The sequence below is a fragment of the Harpia harpyja genome, chromosome 13 (genome assembly GCF_026419915.1).
Source record: "Harpia harpyja isolate bHarHar1 chromosome 13, bHarHar1 primary haplotype, whole genome shotgun sequence".
Taxonomy (NCBI): domain Eukaryota; kingdom Metazoa; phylum Chordata; class Aves; order Accipitriformes; family Accipitridae; genus Harpia; species Harpia harpyja.
Window position 1 is genome coordinate 28,786,240 of NC_068952.1, and position 19,408 is coordinate 28,805,647.

The 19,408-nt window shown below is 42.9% G+C and overlaps 2 protein-coding genes across 2 annotated transcripts in view; one reads left to right on the plus strand and one right to left on the minus strand.

Annotated features, from left to right (window-relative positions):
- The window catches only part of LOC128150339 (protein ELYS-like), a 39,360-nt gene extending 31,899 nt beyond the window's left edge, over positions 1-7,461 (plus strand). The window contains exons 30-33 of the mRNA XM_052806456.1: positions 740-839; positions 1,747-1,853; positions 2,393-2,577; positions 5,240-7,461. Of these exons, the coding sequence (XP_052662416.1) occupies positions 740-839; positions 1,747-1,853; positions 2,393-2,577; positions 5,240-7,009 (2,162 nt within the window). The 3' untranslated portion in view covers positions 7,010-7,461. The remainder of the gene's footprint in view (positions 1-739; positions 840-1,746; positions 1,854-2,392; positions 2,578-5,239) is intronic.
- A 1,911-nt stretch (positions 7,462-9,372) lies between these two features.
- On the minus strand, positions 9,373-19,338 carry SCCPDH (saccharopine dehydrogenase (putative)). The gene is made up of 12 exons (XM_052806457.1): positions 19,068-19,338; positions 18,715-18,827; positions 17,652-17,732; positions 17,052-17,181; positions 15,460-15,509; positions 13,703-13,833; positions 13,045-13,162; positions 11,779-11,898; positions 11,626-11,682; positions 10,975-11,086; positions 10,042-10,123; positions 9,373-9,564 (listed from the first exon to the last, which is right to left on the minus strand). The coding sequence occupies exons 1-12, from the start codon at positions 19,273-19,275 to the stop codon at positions 9,459-9,461; spliced, it is 1,308 nt and encodes a 435-aa protein (XP_052662417.1). The 5' UTR covers positions 19,276-19,338; the 3' UTR covers positions 9,373-9,458.
- Positions 19,339-19,408: the final 70 nt, after the last annotated feature.

Below are 19,408 nucleotides of genomic sequence, written 5' to 3' on the forward strand. Positions count from 1 at the left end.
AAGGTCCTAATCATTAAAGAATAACCTTATGAAGAAAGTTTGTCATTGCCGGACTATGGTACAAACAGTTCTGTACAATTTCAGTACTCTGGAAGCGTTAGAGGGCAGCCAGTATAGCTCTTGTTTGGCCTGAGCTAGCAAAATTATCCCAGTCCTGCGTACTGTCTGCAAAGGTAATTGTTGGATCTGGAGGAAGCAGACGGCAGAAACAAAGAAGAAAAGGAGGAGGGTGTTTCTAAAATTTGGCCTGTTGAGAGAAAAACAGGCTAGCAAGCAGTTGGGTTTCAACGCCACCAGTCAATTGCTAGAGAAAAGAACAGGAGACGACCTTAGATGCGTTCTTGTAGAAGAGGGGAAATGAAGTCAAGAAAGGAAGGAAGCATTGCTGGGATGAGTTAAATATCCAAAGAGAAATAAGAAAAACTTACGACCCAATTTTAAGAAGGAGGGATGTTTCCCGAGGTTTTTATGTATTAGGTCAGTAACATATCAAGTTGAGTTTGTAAACAGAATGTCAATGGCCATGTTGTTTTCTTGATGGAAATTATGCATCAGACTTCTTGTTTTACTGGAAAGAAGCATTCAGACCTTCTGTGCATTTGAAGTCTTGGTGGCGTTATCTTGTTAGATCACCATCCTAGGTGAAATGCGTTACGGCTCTCTTGAAAATCATATGAGCATTTTAAAAGAAATGATGTTAAGTGCAACAGGGAAGTCACCCATCTGTCTGTTTTTGTAGGATTTGTGGAAGAATCAAATGCTGAACGTCTTACCCTTCCTGAGGATGGTAAATTGTTTAAAGCTGCTGAGGCTGCTACTTCTGGGACTGCAAGTGAAGGGTAAGTTTGTGAAATAGATACACCTTTAGGTTCACACAACATGTGACTGCTGGCTTTCCTGTGTTTGAAAACTATGATTTTGAGCTGGTATTGGTTCTCTCCTGTGTTCTTAAATATAACAGGTTTCCTGTTCCTTTCTGTCTGTGAACAGAACTAATGTGGCATGAATAGAAGTCAAATTGACGAGCTGTCAGTTTGAGCCTTTTTTCTCAAATCATTGCAGACCCCAAAGTAATGGGATAAGGACTTCATTCAGCGGGCTATATGCACCTTTTTACAGTTTGAGGGGGCTACTAAGCAGATACTGTGAAGAGAAGCCCTCCTTTTGTCTGAATGTTATGTAGGTGAAAATTACAGCTGAGATTCCTGTAACTTTAGTGGGTTTATTGTGGGGCTTGAATACTTTCTGGCAGTACTTTATACACTTAATTTCTATTTTCTATGTGTGGTCAATTAGCATCTATTTGTTTCTGGAAAGGGAAGCAGTTTTCTCACCAGGTACTTTAAAAGCTGCAACTGCTTAGTGAGAGATGTTAGCAATGAAATAACCCTTAATTTCAAGTGGTAACTTACAGTGGCGCAAACTTTTGTTCAGTTGGTTCTAGACCTCGAATATGGCAGTTGGAGTCTTTCTACAGAAGACAAGTAAGATATTATTCTTTAATACAACTCTGTTGTTATGTTCTTATCCAGTGTGAGATAGCTGGGAAGAATGTTAAGTACTTGATTCGTTGCACAAAATGAGTCGGGAATTGAATGTAGATGTGTTGGTAAAGGAATTTCTAATTTTTCTTAATTTTTTTCTGTTTGGAAACTTGAAGACTTTACAGTGAGAAAGTAATTTGTAAAGCTCTTCAAGGTTTGTTTTGAAGCTTTATGATGGATTTCTCTCTTTCTGTTCATGCAGTGAAGCAAACCAGCAGGAGTCCAAAATGTCCTCTTCATCAGAAGAAAAAGCCATACCAGTTGCAACAAACCCACAGCTTTCTGAATCCCCGCAGGCAGAGGGTGAATGTACGTACAGTATGTGGGAGATGTTATGTGAGTTAAGGTAGCTGAACTCCTCAAGTAACACGTGCAGTTTGCCATAGCGCTACAGGTGTCTCAGACTGAAGTAGTACTAGCATGTTACTGCTAACTTCCATTAAACTCTAGAGAGAAGAATACCCTCCTCAGAGAAAGTCCTCGTAGAAAATGCATAGCCAATGTTCCTGTTCTGGATAAAGGTACTGAGAAAACTGGTAGAATGTAAAATATTGGAAGGAGAGATCAGTATTTATTTCGGTGTTGTACACCACTACTAATTTGTGTGCTATGGGATCTGCTGCTTGAGTTACTATTTTGAAAGATGATGCATCCCTCAGTATTCAGGCTGTGAAGAATAACTAGCTACCAGGTAGATGGTTCTGGTTTCTAGCGTTTGGGGAAAGCCCGATGTATGTGGCAGGATGGAGAACTGTGTTCTTGGCTCCTGCTCCCTCTGTCACTTCCCGTTGCTTAAACGCGTGTCATTTATAGAGCAGTTAAGTTAAAATCATGTAAATCTCTTCCAGCTGTGATACGTATCCTTGACAGCGAGGATGTGGTCAGTACTCATTCAGAAAATTGCCTTGAGGGGAAGTGTGTGGATTTACCTGAAGAACGTAACCCAGAAGCAGCTGAAGATGAAGGAAACGTTCCTTTTCCACAGGAAGAAGTGACTGTTTCTAACAATCTTCCTAAAACTGAGGAAATTAATGTAAGTAAACTATTTTCCCATTTTCTACAAAAGAGAAAACACTTTGCAAATTGAGGACAGTCCTGTCTAACTGACAATTAGAAGGCACGCAAAACCGTCTCAGTTTCTTTAGCTGGGTAACACAAGTTAAAACCTCGTTGGGTAAGGGCAGATAGGTTTTTCTCCTATGCATTTGCTGTACCTATAACACAGAATAGAACCTGTCAAGACTTGGGCATTTGAGAGCTGCAGGAGTGCCAAAACCCGCCTAAATATTTGTTAAAAATCACCATGCCTTCATTTGGTTTGCTAGACTGTAAATGTTTCTTATTTGACTTAAGAAAAGAAATAGTTTTAATGTTAAAGACAATAAGAAAAGTTGGGGAGTGCAGCTTTTCAATACTGGAGGCCGTTTACCAAATGACAAAATGATGTGGGAACCGGACTCATTTTCAGAATGATTTAGGTGCTTAGATCCTTTGCTATTTGTTCCTTATTAACATAAAGAGAATTCCCAGTAATGAGTTAATTTCAGTGTCAAGATATTTCCAGCTACCTAAAACTCTTTTTGTGTGTGTGAAAATGTGGGGGGTTTAACATCTAAACTTTGTAAAATATGAATTTTAAAAGGTTGTTCACAAGGGCTGAAAATCAGAGCCAGAGATTCCTCAGTTGTCGCAGGTTTTCCCCATTGTTCTCACTTCTGCTGGGGCCGATGAGTGATTTGGGTTCATTGTGGATGTCCTCTAAGTACCATATAGAGTATGCTGTCGATTTCCTGTAGGGTTATACTCACAGGAGTTAGTAATAGTTAGAGTGAAATACAAACTGAAAGGTAGGCGTAGCACAAATAGATTGGTCTTAAGTAACAGAAGATGCTTTTCGGTGTCCCAGATTTCAGATGAAGTTGAACAGGCAGTCGCTTACGTAGCTCGTCTCGGCTTTGGGGTTTAGGACAATGCTCTAGAGAAGATGATTATAGACTTGGGAATACATAAATCACTTACTTATGGGAGTAAATGGAAAATCTGTGATGGGAAGAAGGGAGCCGGTATGTGAGACGGTCACAAAGCTGCTGCAGTCCTTCCTGTAGCAGTACAGCGAAGGTTTTCCTGCTTTCGTTATGACTGGTTCTTACTGAGTTATACGTAAACATGTCTTTTTGGCTTGTCTACCTTCACTGAATTTAGGACAAACTACTTACTGCTTTCTTGGTCGTAGATTTGTAAGCATAAAAGGAAAGTTTATGCAGACTAGTATTTCTCGAATTTCGCTTTGAAGCGTGGCATGTTGCTATATGCATGTTGCGCAACTACACGCACTCGTTCTCAAATTTGCGCTAATACCTCGCTTGCAGTCTGTGCTCCCTGCCGTGCTGTTAATGGCCGGTGGGAACCGGGCTGGAGTGACCCTGTCGTTGTACTTTGTAACGCCGGCTTATGACAGGGTAGAATTGCTGGTGGTCGTGAAACTAGTCTGGTATTTGTACTCGGTATTGCCGTCACCTTCGTACTTCGGGAGCCACCCATCGGAAACTACTAGTAATTACAGCTTTTAGCTTTTTCCCTCGGCGAGCCTGCCTATGGGGGGCATCTCCGTACTCCGGGTGCCATCGCCTGGAGACTGTTACTGATTACACCTTTTACCTTTTCTCCTTGGGGAGCCAGCCTAGGGAGGAGAGATCTTCCCGCATCTTCCCCTTCTCTGCCAGGCTAATTACAATAGTGTTTGAGGACTTTGAAAATTTGCATAACCTTGGGATGTTGAAACCAGCAGGGTCCTATGCGAGGTCTCCTGCATGTCGTTCAGGTCTTGTTTAGGGTTAAACAGCTGTTTAAGGATACGATAAAAGATGATGCTTTAGCAACTTTTGACAAGGCAGGAGGCAAGAAAATAAGCAGATTCTATGGAGACTCGCGCTGAGTGGCTTCTTCCTTCTGCCCTCTTTGGCTAGCACTATAAGTTAGAGGGTTGGGCAAAGGTCTTCACGCGTTGATTAAATTATCTTGGCCATCTGAGTCACTTGAAATACATAACAGAGACTACTTTTGTTCTCAACATAAAAGCTTGAGTGTCTCATGTGGCTCTAGCAGGAGAGAATAATTGCTCAGTACAGGGGGCTACAAAGGCAGAGATGGAGGTATTTAGAATCTATGTGTCGACTCCTGCAATCCAAGTGATTCCTTACAGTGCGGTGTTGAGTTGTGGGATGTGATACCTGACCAGTTTGACTAAGTGTTGCGGTGACAGCTATGATGACCGAAACTTTAAGCTTGGGGGACATCGTTGTACTTTACCCCGTTAGATGCAGAGTCGGTCACTCTGTGTGGCTTTGTAGTCAGTCCGGAAAGTACTGCAATGTGATGATTACTGCCAGCTGGGTATACAGCTTGTATTGTAAAACTGCTCACTTTGTTCATGGGTGGTGGCAAATCGTTAGTCATGAACAGAAGTATCAGAAATGGAGCATGGGATTGCACACACGGAATACTCTGTTCTCTGTCCCTTAAACGCATAAACTTTTGCCTGTAGTAGAGAGTACATTGTATGTTTCTAACTTTACATTTGGTGGTGATCTGAAAGGAAAAGCAGCATTTCACTGTCCTCAGCTTCATCTAGCTCAGCCTGAAGTTAGTCTGTTTGGTAACTGATAATGCATTAAGAGACATTTTTTTATCTTTAGGTTATTGAAGATGGTGCGGTTAAGGCACAAACCTCAGAAGAAGCACCTGAAACATCACCATATAGTGAACTACATCCCTCAGGCAATCTTCAGTACAGCTATGATACTACAGAGCAACGGTTTGCATGTCATTTGCCTGATCAAAGAGATGGTGAATGTGATGCAGCTGAGGGAGATGGAGAGCTTTTTCTATCTCAGAGTAATTTTACTTTAGTCTTGGAAGGAGAAGAAGGTGAAGCAGAGATGGGAGACCCTACATTAGTAGATGCTTCTAAAGCAGCTGGCACAACAACAGAGGAAAAACCTGTCAGCAGCTTAGGAAATACTGAAAACCAAGAACATGTTACCAACTCGGTGTCCACTGTAACTAGTGATCAGGAATCTCAAAATATTGCAGAGTCGCTCCCGTATGTGCCTGAACCCATTAAGGTAGCTATTGCTGAGAACTTACTGGACGTCATCAAAGACACAAGAAGTAAAGAATTTACATCTGAAGTTGTAGAACAATCTATTCATGAAACCATAGGTAAAAAGGTAACTGGGTTCCAGAAGGCAAAAGCTCCCTTAAGAACCGTGCCAGAAGGAGAGGAAGACGAAACCAGCGTACGTCAAGTAGAGTACGGCATCGCTCCTAGAACACGTGCAAGGGGACAACTGAGTAGAAGTCTAAGTACTCCATCGGCAGGCACTCAGCAGCTACCGAAGACAGGCAAACCAGGTCTGTTTGCACTGTCTCCTAGGAGAAGTACCAGGCGAACAAAAGAAGCACCCGAGACTTCTAGTCTTCAAACAGAAGAAAATGCTCAAGAGGAGCAAATGCTTGTGATGCCTGTTACTCCTAGGAGAGGCAGGAAGCCTAAACCAAGCACTGCAGAAAAAGTAGAAAGCAGTCTTTCTGAGGGACGAACATTGTCCCTCCGTACACAGTCCATAGCTGCTACTCCAAGAAGAGGATTAAGGAGAGCGAAGGAAGCTGCAGCTGAACTCTTGGAAGAGGCTGATGAGGAAACTTCTCTTGCTGAAGGTAGCATTATCGCTTCTGCTACTTCCCAAAGGACTAGAGGAGGGAAAAGTTCAGCAGGAGGTCAAGAAACTGGCCAGATTGACACTGGTCATAAGATAAAAACGTCAGTCAGTCCCAGCAGAAGTGCAAGAAAACTGAAAAGCGTTAATTTACAATTTATGGAAAATATTGTCAAGGATCAAGAGGTGCAGCCTAGTGCCCAACTCCTTTTACCGGTGCCAACTAAAAGAGGCAGAAGAAGAAAGATGAGTTCATCAGAAGTTTCAGAAAATTCTGACCTTGATCTGTCTAAATCATTGCTTCCTCAAACAGAATTCAAACCTCCCGTCACTCCGAGAAGAAGTGCCAGGAAGGGGGCACAAAATCTCCTGGCAGACACAGAATCTCTCTCTGCTCAGGAAGACGTGCGTGCAGGTGGGAAATTGGGAATCCTTGGTACTCCTAAGAGAAGAATAAGAAGAGTCCCACATGCTAAACTAGAAAAAACGGATGCTCCTGAGCAAAGAGCTGCCCAGCCAAACGAGGAATCAAGCACACCCAGGACTACAGTAAGAACAGGGCGTTGGGGCAGAAAGAGACGATTAGTATTGGAGGAGAGCGCAGGGGAGGAGGCCTTCCCCCAAGGACCTGGTGGCAGTCCTTTGCTGCTTGAAGAGAGAAACCCATCAGGACATGCTGGAATATTAAGATCTGTAATGGATCGTATCAGAAGAATATGCCCAGTGTGTAAACAAAGCCGCAGATAACTAATTTAATCCCCCATCAGAACTTCCTCTCATGGAAGACTACTCTCAGGGTTGTCAGTGCAATAAATGTATTTGCTGGAATTCCATCAGTTCCCATGTAACTAATCAGAAATAGCTTAGGTGTTGATTTCTGGTGGGGAAAAAAACAAGCTGCAGGCAGAAACCAGTCCATAGTTTCTTGTGAGTTGTTAGGCAATGCTTGTAACCTATTAGTCTAGGCCAATCTGAAAATACGAAGACATAATAGGATTTCAAGTAATAAGACAGCATTTGTTTCCTATTCTGTTTGTACTTTTGTCTTCTATGCAAAACTTCCAGGTTTCCATTCCAGGAATGCTTTTTTCACCAAAGTAGTCAAGATAATGAGTCTCTTTGATATGCCTGGAGATAAATGTATTGCGGTTCCTTTTGAATTAAAGCTGTTCCTAAAATAAAATGTATTTTCCAATGCACTGTGCTGTGCGGATGACCAATCTGTGAGGTAGAGGGAAAAACGCAAGTTACGGTCACTGATGTGGCTGTTCATTCAGGTCACTCACTCCTTGGCTGTGACTCTGACCTGGCAAGGTCCAAGAGCAGGCTTATCCCACAGCAGTCATTGGTGTGGCGTGCGTTGCTGTTGAACTTGGTTTAAATCCAGACTAAACCGTGAATTCTTAGTGAATGACTGTTTGCTTGTATTTTGATACTACGACTGCAACTTCAATACACAGAGAGAGAAAGGTGAGGAGGTAGGTGTGCGATTTCTCTGAGCACCAACAGGACAAGCATATGTAGAATCCTTTTCGAAGCGGGACGTTGGGAACAGTCTTGAAGAGGGAAAGTTTAGTTCTAAGTTAACTGCAGTACGCACATTGTCCCATAGCTTTCTGAAATACACTCGTGTTTATTGCATGGAACAAAGTAAGTTAAAATTGGACTTCTCAATATACTTAGATCCTTAGAGATGCAATTTGTAGCTTAACCATCTCATTAGTTAAGTGCTCAATAGCTCTGTGGAGTTTGACTTGCATGCCTACAAGCAAGAATGTAGATGCTTCAGTTTCTTAATCCACTTAAGGGAATAACAACGTAAGTGATGCCAGTTAAGCGATGTCAGTCTCCATCAAATTCAGTGATGGCTTTCTGTAGGAATTTTACTTGTCTTAAACTCTCTTTCAATTCACTGCCATCAAACTCTTCTCATGTAAGGACATAACTGACCAATCTTCTTGGTGCTGATCTTTTTGGCTTTGCCAAAAATCTTCATCAAGATCTCAATCTTCAATACAGCTGTGATACTACAGAGCAACAGTTGCATGAGATTTGCCTGGTAATAGATGGTGAATGTGATGCAGCTGTGGGAGATGAAGAGATTTTTCTATCTCAAAAGAGTAACTGTCAGAACTTTAGGAGGAAAATTTCTTATGTAAAGTACTTCAATAAGGGTCACCAATATTAGCTTTACTCATTACATTTTTCATTTGTCTTATCTAATTAATGACATAATGTAAATAATCAACCAAAAGGAAAATAATATTAAGAGCCATATTCAGTTTTCCTCCAAGTTTCAAAATAAAGGATGATGTAGACTGTGAAAACCGAGATGGACTTCACAGGTATTGGTAGACCTTAACTACAACAACAAAAAATCCAACAACCACCACCACCAAACACCCCACCCCACCCAGAAAAGCCCTGAAACACCACCAGCTTGTAGGGCCACTCAGGCCTCCCAGCCCTGCCACCGCTGGCCACCATGGGGAGAAGAACTGCCATGCTGCTGATCACGGTCTCATTGACAAACCCTACTCTTTGTGCTTTCTCTTCTATTTTAGCGCAACTCACTACAGGCAAGCTAGTAAGAATGAAAGTCAACATACCTTATGACAACAGTACAGAGTCACCTGGTCTCTATAATAACCCAGGGGAAAAAAAGAGACAAAACTGTTCCTTAAGCTCTGAGAAACAACAACTACTGTTTTATTTCACTGTGGGCACTAAGGCTTTGAAAGCAAGAACACCACAAAGCAATAGCACCCATCCCAAACAGGCATGAGGAGTAACTAGTTGTTTCATCTGCTAAGGCACTTGTTATCCAGGGCCTGCCTGCTTTTAATAGTTGCAGACTGGGGCCAAGCAAGAAGGCTGTGGCTGATTGTGAAGCAGATGCCATAGTAGTTCCATTAAGTAGTAACTTAAAACTTAGATAGAAGAGATCAAAGAAAATTCTAGAACTAGTACCCAATAAGTCACTGATTTAATATGCTCGGGAATTAAAACTCAATACCCTTTATAGGCTTGCTTGCTATAGCAAATAGTATTGTAACTTTTAACTCCATTTTTCTTCTGTTTCTGCTGTAAACAATAGCACAGTGAAACGATTTTATGATTAGGCTTTTACAGCCAAATGAGTTTTATTGGAGTTAGACCCAGGAAAGGGATTAGTTCATACAGTTATGTTTTGACTTCAGAGTTCAGGCTTACTAATAACAGAGAACTCAACACCACGTTTGTTGAGGCGATCAATCAGTTTTGTTTTGGAGAAAGCAGCTCCTGGAGAATATACACCACCCCTGTTAATGAAAATCAAAAGAGAAAAACATTAGTGGTACAGTGAGTGAGTGACACTTTTTTTTTTTTTTTCTTTTTTTGAAGTCAAGGATGTATTCCACTGCCTGAGAAAGAAAAAGCCACTCTCTCCCACAGGAGAGCGTGTGCAGAATTTAGCAAGCTGGTTATATTCATAGGTTCGTTTCTGCAGCCAGCAAACTCAATAGAAACCATTCCATTAACTGAAAATCCAGACACTGATGCAACAGATGCAGCAAAAGCATTTCTAAAGACGTATGACTACATCCTTTCAAATTGAAAGGCAGATGAAGAGTAAATGGCTGTGAATCAGTGTGTGTGAAGTTATCTCCCTTGCACAGCCATTTGGGTGAGGCAAGACAGAAATCCACAGGGTTATGAGATCTGTAGTTTCCAAGAGAAACATACACATATAGTAGCTTTAGGGGAGATCAAGCTGTTCTGCATGGGAAAGTACTTACCGTTTAGGCAGACAAGCTGCATCCTCCAGAAGAGATACAGCTGCTTGAACCATTGCAATTGGTGTAGCAACATAGCCAGGCTCTGACAAAAAAAAGAAAAAAAACAAAAGAAAAAAAACCCCAAACAAACGATGTACAGCGTGTTGAAATGTAGAATGTAACCTCGCTCTTACCCACAGCGTGCTGAAGAATAATCTCTTTGGCAACGAAACAGCCTTCCCCATTTAAGAACAGCTTTTTTACCTTGTAATCATCCCAAGTAGCTGGTGAAGTCCTTAAGATCTAATCTGGACAAATACTGCTTCAATTACAGGCCTATAACCACACAACAACCATGAGCGATCACCTCACAGGTGAGAGAGGGCTCTCCATTACAGCAAGAGCTTTCCCCATTCTGTGCTTAAATTCAGACTTTTGCTGTGAGACTGCTGCATTCAGCAGTTATTTAAAGAAGCTATGCTTCATTAACTCCTTTCTGAATACACATTCTTGCTGTCTCCAAACTTGACTTCAGGTGTCATCTCCCCTCAAAGGAATGACCTGAACACAAGTATGTTATAGCTAGAAATGATACTATGCCAGATCTGCTTAAGTTCACTCACAGGGGACTGGAAATAAACAAGTAGTAAGTCCAGGCTGCAACAACTGAAAACTAACCTTAAAGCACTCTCCCTTTAACTGCTCTACTCTGCAAAAATGAAAACTGGAACGGGGAAAGTCAGAAGGAAAGCGAATGACAAGGCAGCAAATGAAGTGTCTATTTCAAAAAACAGGTCACAGTGAATGCTACTATCCAAGGTAATACTCTGTAAAGGCTGTTGACTTTGTCCATGCTGCAAGTGCTCCTCAAGGGTGAGTAGCAGTGGAACCACAAACTTATTTTCGAGTAGGGAATGTAAGGCAAAAGCAGTTAGCTGCTACTGACATACATACCTGGTCCTTTCACTTCAGTGCAGATCTTTACATTTGGTTTGCCATACTGGGGGTCTTGCCCCTCACTGTAACCCTCGCCAAAAAAAGTCATTGTAAAAGAGGTTCCATCCATCTGTAGTGGACAAGACAAATGTGGCCGCCAAAACAGTAACTCACTTATATCAGGCAAGCACAAGTAGTAAATACAGGTATCTATTATGCCAAATACTATGATCTATCTAAATATGAGAGGAGTTATTGTGAGTTATTGCTTAAAAGGTACAATCTCATCTAAATTTGTAATCACTTCCACTTTGTTGGAACTGTTATTGTCCTAAAGTCCATTTATTCTCTCAGGGCTTTCAGTCCTGGGTTTGTACTACTCAGTCTCCCTCTGTCATCACCGTTGACAGATTTGAGTGCTGTGAGCCATCCATGTAAATACATCAGACCCAGCAACACGACCCGTTTTCTCCTGGTATGAGTTGCACATACTTTGATGTCTAATAGCAGAAGGCATGATTATTTAAATATTCAAAGCTAACTGAACAGGCACACACAATGTGCATTTAGAAATCATTTCTTTGAGACTAAGCAGTTGACTCTAGATTACTATTCCACCATTATCATAACAAATCTATTCAATAATTGTGATGGAAAACAGTCAGTTACCTGTTTCTGGGTTGGTCCTTTCTTTGTGAAGAATCCAGCAGAGAAAAATTCCGGGTACTATATAAGAACAGGGGAAAAAACAAACAAACAACAGTAAACTAGAGGGAAAAAAAATATCCGAACACTTAATTCTTTTGTGTTCTGAACACTTACTTTTGTCAGAAGTTTTCTTCCAAAGCTAAACTTCACAAGAAGAAGAAATAAAATGCCAGCAAACATCAGCTTGATAACAGAGCCAAGACCACCTATGTTCACATAAGCGCCATACTGCACCTGAGGCAAAAACATATTTCCAGTGATAGAATTTACATTAAAATTTTTGCATCAGTTCATTTGTAAAAATGAATCTACCCCCAAATTAGGATGCAGTTGTTTGATACAATAGACAGCTGTTTAAATAGGGCCTTAGACAATTGTCTTAGTTCTAAACAACTCTTTGAATAATGCTTCACTTTATAATTCATTATGAGAAGACAGTGTAACTACAGAATGGCGAGGGAGCGAGCATGGTAAACAAGAGTGAAAAACTTTAAAGAAAGATGTATTTTGCTATCGAATTCCAGGCTTCTTTCCCAAGATCTTCCTTTCCTCCTCTTACTGCTTTAGTTTAAGACAAACTGACACCTTACTTTAGAATTTTGGAATAGCAATGGGAAGCCTTTCTCATGAGTAGTTTCCAAGTACATTTTCAGAGCACTGTCTCACCTTCATCTCTTAACTGATGCCTGTGATTCTGCACAGCTGTTATATACATTGTTGGTGCTGGTCTCCTCTCAGGAAACCATGGAAAACAAAAACTAAACACGACCACCACTTCACATTGCCTTTACTCTGCACACCAGAGACCCAAGCATCAAAGAAGTCTCCAGATACAAATGAGCAGCATACGAATTCTTTATCAGAATGTTTACTGCACTATACTGACCTGACTATAGTTGCACAGACTACAATTACAATGCTTTTAGAAGCTCCACTGATTAAAACAAGAAAAGCCTCTGCATAGGAACAGAATTTAACGTATTCATCATTCCCCAAAATAATGAAGCCTACCTTTCAAATATTTCTGTGACTCAAGGCTTCCATTCCCTACAAATACAGACCCAGAAATCAGATAGCATAAGAACCCTACAGGAGACTCTCGTATCTATTATACTAGCAGCAATAAGCAAGCTCATCAAGCAGAGTATCAAGTAGTATGAAACAGGCCCATGCACCCAGAAGAACCTGCACCACATCAGGTCAAACAGCTTGCAAAGGAGATCAACAGCACAAGCCTCCTTCTTTACAGAAGCAAAAGCACATCGCAGTTCATTACTATTTACCTAACTACAGAAGCCCTACTACGAACAGTTATCACATAAAGGAAAGATGCGCTGAAAATGCTAATAAAGACATAGTATACCAAAACCAGTAACTTACAGGTGTTTCCTGCAACTCTGTGTGCAAGTAACACTGAGACCGTTTCACAACGGAACCATCAGATCCCATGAATCGAATGGAGTACTCTTTGAATTCCTGATTGTAAAACACAAGTCCTCTGCCAATGGAAAAAAGAAAGTCAGAAAAAAAATGTTCAAATGTTCACGCATACTGAAAGAAACAGATCATAACAGCCCTACCAATACTGGCTTTTTCCTCAAGCATTTTTATGACGTCATCTCTTTCCACTGAAAGCAAACCATTCCAAATTTATCCCTGGCTCAACTCAAATTTCCATGCACTACAGCGAGGATGAATTTGATAATCAAAATAATACTCTCCTCACATTTCTTTTTTCCTTCCACCAATCGCTTCTGAAATCAAACACAAAAGTTTGCCATGTCACTAAAAGTCTCTTAGAACAAGTTAACTTTGAGACCCAGTAAATGCTGGGACATGTTCTTTTTTTTCAGTAAAATAGGAACAAATCAGTAAAACTGAACTTATCTTCAATTCTACTAGACAAGTATCTATCCATTCATATTACACTGAAGTCCCAAATGCATCTTTTTAGTATTTAGCAATATGTTAACAACCTATATAATAAATACTGGAGCTGTTAGAAGACAGCGTGTTTCACATCTTACGCTTCTTATACCTGCTTTTAAGTTTTGCACCAACTACTGGAACAGGGGCATATCCTATCTTTTTTCGAAGCTTCCTCAGGTTGTCTTGATCCGCAAGGCCATAAACAGCTGACTTCCAGGTCCCATCATGTGCACAAGAGCCCTGGCAACATACCATGAAACCGTAGTTAATTCAGTATCTGAAGGTTTCATGTATTATTTTAATAATGACCTTAGAATTATTACATATAGTACACATTATTACATCGATGTATTATGATTACACGCATAAAAGTATATTGAAATGCGGTGGATTGACCTTGGCTGAATGCCAGGTGCTTACCAAGCCGCTCTATCACTTCCCTCCTCAGTAGGACAGGGAGAGGAGAAAATAATATGGAAAAAAACCCTCATAGGTCAAGGTAAAGGCAGTTTAATAAAGCAAAAGCAAAGGCCGCATGCAGAAGCAAAGGAAAACAAAAGCTTTATTCTCTACTTCCCATCAGCAGGCAATGTCCAGCCACTTCCCGGGAAGCAGGGCTTCAGTACACAGAGCAGTTGCTCCAGAAGGCAAACATTGTACTAACACATGCCCCCCACCCCTCCTCCTTTCTCTTAGCTTTTATCACTGAGCAGACATCATATGGTATGGAATATCCCTTTGGTCAGTTTGGGTCAGCTATCCTGGCTGTGTCCCCTCCCAGAATCTTGCCCACCCCCAGACTACTGGGTGAGGGCGGGGGGCAATGTTGGAGAGACAGCCTTGATGCTGTGCAGGCACTGCTCAGCAGCAGCCAGAACACTGGTGTGTTATCAGCACCTTTCTAGCACCAATACAGAGCACAGCACTATGAGGGCTGCTATGGGGAAAATTAACTCCATCTCAGCCAGACCCAATGCAATCTCCACCCCTTACACCATACCATTTGTGTCATGCTCAGGTCCCACACATAAGTTAACACATAGAAGATTTTATATTTTTATATATATTTTTATATATATATATATATAACTGCCCCATTGTATTTAATTCTCATTACTAAATCCCTTCTTACCAACACTTACAACTTATCCTACATACTTAAACCACCTTTATACCCAACATATAGATTTATACACTCTCATTAACTACTATTCCCTGTCCTTTAACAGACAGATATTACTCTCCCAATCCATGCACTTCCTCCACTCCTCCCAATGCTCATAAGAACAGGCTATGACCTGGGCCCCATCTGTCAAGATGGGTGCTCAGGACAGGACAGGAGAAGCAGTATCTTCAATTGCTGGGCACCAACACTGTCTTGGTTTGGGTCATCGTTGCATTATTTCAGTAATGACCTTACAATTATTACATGTATTACACCTTATTACAATTATTACATACTTTAATGCATGTAATGCTAATACATGTATCTTGAAACATATCCCCCAAACAAAACAAACAAAAAAACCCACCAAACAGCCAAACACTAGGATTACTGGCAACACACTATGTATCTGTTATAGTTTACTTATGTATGAATCCTTCCGACATCTCTGCAAAAATTAAGTTATTTCCTGAAATGGCTTAACACAACAAACTTTAGGTAGACAGCCTATGCAAATGAACCTTACAAAAGCGTGTTTGCTCGGCATACTTCTATTAGCTCCTAAAGTTCTTCGAGTCATCACCAAAGAACTGCCAGCTTGTTCCTTGGTCTGAATTAATATAACAACAGTTATTCTAATGGGCCACAGTGATGTCACCACAAATACCTCTCAGTTTCCAAGAAGGCGTAAACCAACTAACCTCAGGCCCAGATTTCACCTTCAGGAAACTTTCAACAGCAGTTAAGGTACCTTTAAGGGAGGAGAAAACATTACTTGGCATATACAGTCATTAGTTCACAAAGCCAGAGCACACTCTGGTAGACTCAAATAGCAGGCCACTGACACTGTTAGTTGAAAAGGCAGAGTCACATCTTTACCTCAAAGTAAAATAAACTACGATTAAGTTCCACAGCTGTTTTAGTTAGCAAGTATCAAACTTCTTATGTAAAGTACTTCAAGAAGGGTCACCAATATTAGCTTTACTCATTACATTTTTCATTTGTCTTATCTAGTTAATGACATAATAAAAATAATCCACAAAAAAAAAGGAAAGGAATATTAAGAGCCATATTCAGTTTTCCTCCAAGTTTCAAAATTAAGGATGATGTAGGCTGTGAAAACTGAGATGGACTTATAGATTTTGGTAGACCTTAACTACAACAAACCCAAACAAAACAAAAAAACCCCACCAACCCCAACCCCCCCCAAACCTTGAAACACACAAGATATCCTAAAACATTTAATTTTAGCATAGCTTGTCTTTTGCAAAGCATGCTTAGTTGTGATGAATAGCAAAACAGAACAACTCCTCCAAATTCTGCTTTGTTTTGCTTTGCTCAGTTCCTTCCGAGATCGTTAAGACTGTACTTGTGTGGGCAAATTTCAATATAGCAAGCAACTGGATAGACAGCTGGTAATACCATAAAGGCAAAACAGGAAGATATAAAAGACATCTTTATTCAAAACAAGTATCAGACATCAAATTATAACCCCACGAACAACCAGATACTCATTTCCGTGCCTCTCCTCTCCCTTCAATCAGATCCAGATGGAGTTTTACTAAACTGAAAGCTGATGATAAACTCCAACGTAAAGCAATCCCACTTTATAGCACTTTTAACGGTACATAAAAGCAAAACATTCGGATACTTTTATCAGCCCTTCCAATTGCAAGTCAGACCTGATGAACAAAGTACCCTCATTTGAGATTAGGATCAAGTACTATTTGCACAGAATGGAATCATCTCGCATCTTTTCTCAAATATATATATCCTCTTTCAGTTACTGTCTAGCTGCTCTTAAAGAAAAAGGCATTGCACAGCACTGGCTGTCTACTTACACTCAGACAATGGCTTCTCAGGGCTTCCAGTAGAAAAAGAAAACCTAGGAAACCAGATTACCCACTAATTTCCAATCCCTCTCCCACAGCCTTCCTGTCCCCACTGTCTTTTCCCTACGAGATCCACACTGCACAAGGGGCAGTGCGCTGAGCCTTGGCTAGGGATGTCCACACCCTGGCTCAACAGCCTGCTGCTGACAGCTGAAGGTTCTGTTCTCTCAGTGAGCAACATTACCTTGAATCCCTCCTTCACCTACTGACCAATCTTCTCCAAGCTAATGGGAATATGATTTACTTTTCAATTTTTATTTACCAGGTTTGGTTGAAACTGATCAGCTGGTAAAGGCAGGCAAAAAGAGAGACTGAAGGATAAGCATTGCTTATTTAGGAAGCCAGATGAAAGCATGATCTGCATTTCTTTTTCAGCATAAGGTCACACTTAAATAAGTCACCTTTCAACTTGTCTCTGGTGTACAGTACTCCCATATCAGCTGGTATAGAGTCAAAGCCACAGCTTCCAATGACATACACTCCCTTTTCCGCAGCTTTTTCGTTGTATTTCAGGTACATTCCTTCCAGAAACTAAAACACAGTCAGAACAAGTATTTTAAGCAGAACTCTGTACTCGGCCACACCCAATATTAGCCATCAGCGCTTTACTGTCTTATCATAGCACCCCACATACTTCAAAACACTTACAAGCATCTTTAAGACAGATACGTACTACTCCTGTTCTACGGTATGAAAGTATCACAGCAGTGCAAAGACGGGTGGCCTGCACAAAATTCCTATGTAGAATCACAACCCAGACTCGAAGCAGAACTCAAACATTTTGGATTTCCAGAGAGAACCTGAGAGGCTCTTGTCTCTAAGTAAGAAAACTATCCAACTAATACACATTAACGTACTTTAAAACGATTAATGCATCTTAAACCAGCAGATCAGGAGGCAAAATTTGTCTTCACGTTCAGCAACATTAGCACAAAAATAGTACACAAATACCCCTTTAACAGATCTTTGATAGAAGGTAGCATTTTTCTATGGTCACGTACCTGGGGTTCTCCACAGATGTCAATGCAGCTTGCACCATTTTCAACACAAGCTTCTACCACAGGCTCTCCAAAGAATCTATACTATAGAAGGAAAGACCACCACACGTAACAAAAAATAAAACCCACCCACCACAACTCACCCAGCGTGCTTCATCTAACAGATCCATCGACAATAGAAGTAAGCACTTGGTGGGTATTGGTTTTGCTACATGGGGCAAAAATGTAATAGTACTTGTGGTTTTTTGGGGGCTCCGCAGAAGGAACAGCATAACAAACTTCATCACTGACAATGCAGTTTGCTGCACAGACTACTGCACCCTGTTTCTCTCCAAAGGTAAGACCACCAAGGCCAATTCAATGTATCTAATCTCAATGTATGCTTTTTGCGCTCCTATTATCAGCATATTCTCTACTTAAGTACCCCTAATTTCAAAGACGTCATCATGACCCAACTTCTAGCTCTTGTACTTTGATACCCTCCAAACGCGCTGGAAATATCGCCACTGAAAGTTTTAAAGGGGCCAAGAACTTAGAACAGCATCTCTATGGGCTTCTTTTCCAGCTCTATTTATTTTCAACACTAGCACCCCTGAAACCATTTTGGCCCAACCCAAAACTCCTCCCCACTATTACAAGCAGTTTCTTATGCTGCCTGTGAAAGACTCCAAAAAAAAAACCCCCAAACCACAAAACAAGCAAAAAAAAAAAACAAAAAAAACACCGCCGCCAAACCCCCAACCAACCCTGCTGTCTTTCAGCGAGAACTGCCCGCGAATTACACCACCAGAAATTGTGCTGGGGAATCTTTAGGCGACCACAGGACACGGCTGCACTGCTGGGGCCGTTTCAAAAAGCGCTCTTTCATCCGGACGGCTCCCGAAATCCCGCAGCCCAGCCGCAGAGTCTCCCGGTCGCCGTCGCAGCTCTCCCCGCCCCGAGCAGCGGGGCGCCCAGCCGCACGCAGCCGGGGAGCGGCGGCCGAGGGGCAGACGCCGGCCCGGGCTCTGCCGGCAGCCGCGCCCGGCGGACGCCGCGGGAGCACCGCCCGCGTCCCCGCACTCACCGGGCCCACGCAGTTGAGCACCAGCCGGGTCTGCCTCGCCACGGCGGCCAGCGAGGCCGCGTCGCCCACGTCGCACAGCAGCACGCCGACCTCCGCCCCGAGCGCCGCCTTCCCTGCGCACCGGAGACCGCCGTCACCGACGCCGCCCGCCGCCTCGCTTCCCGCCCCGGGCCGAGCCGCCACCTCCCCGGCGCGGGCCCCGACGCCGACGGCGGGGGGGCTCGCCCCGCGTCGCCCCCTCAGCCCTTCCCTTCACACCCGCCCGCCGGCGGCTCCCAACGGAGGGGGCCGGGGCACGGGGGTCGGGCGGCGGCGCTGCGCCAACACGACCCCCCCCCCGCCGCGGCCCGTACCCAGCCTCTCGGCCGCCCGCTCGAGCACCGCCTGCAGCCTCTCCCGGCTGCGCCCGGCCACGGCCCAGCGCAGGGCGCCGCGCAGCTCCCCGCCGGCCGCCGCCCGCGCCACCTCCTCCACCACGAACTGGCCGGTGAAGCCCGAGGCCCCGAACACCACCAGCTCGTAGGGCCGCTCGGGCGCCCCGCCGCCGCCGCCGGCCGCCATGGGGAGAGGAACCGCCGCGCTGCCTGCGGGCGCCAGGCAGCGGCCGGTATCACGCCGTCCCGCCCAGGTCCCCGCCCGTTGCCGGCGGGGGCGGGACGCGAGGCCGGCCCGCGGGGCGGGCGTTACGGCCCTT

What these genes read in the sequence shown, in the direction of transcription:
- SCCPDH (XM_052806457.1), bottom strand. Translation starts at nt 19,275, where the DNA reads ATGGCGGCCGGCGGCGGCGGCGGGGCGCCCGAGCGGCCCTACGAGCTG. An exon ending in AGGTGAAATCTGGGCCTGAG is followed by an intron (nt 13,834 to 15,459) that starts GTTAGTTGGTTT and finishes GTATGTTGCCAG; the next exon opens with GGCTCTTGTGCACATGATGG. An exon ending in GAAGAAAACTTCTGACAAAA is followed by an intron (nt 11,683 to 11,778) that starts GTAAGTGTTCAG and finishes GTTCTTATATAG; the next exon opens with TACCCGGAATTTTTCTCTGC.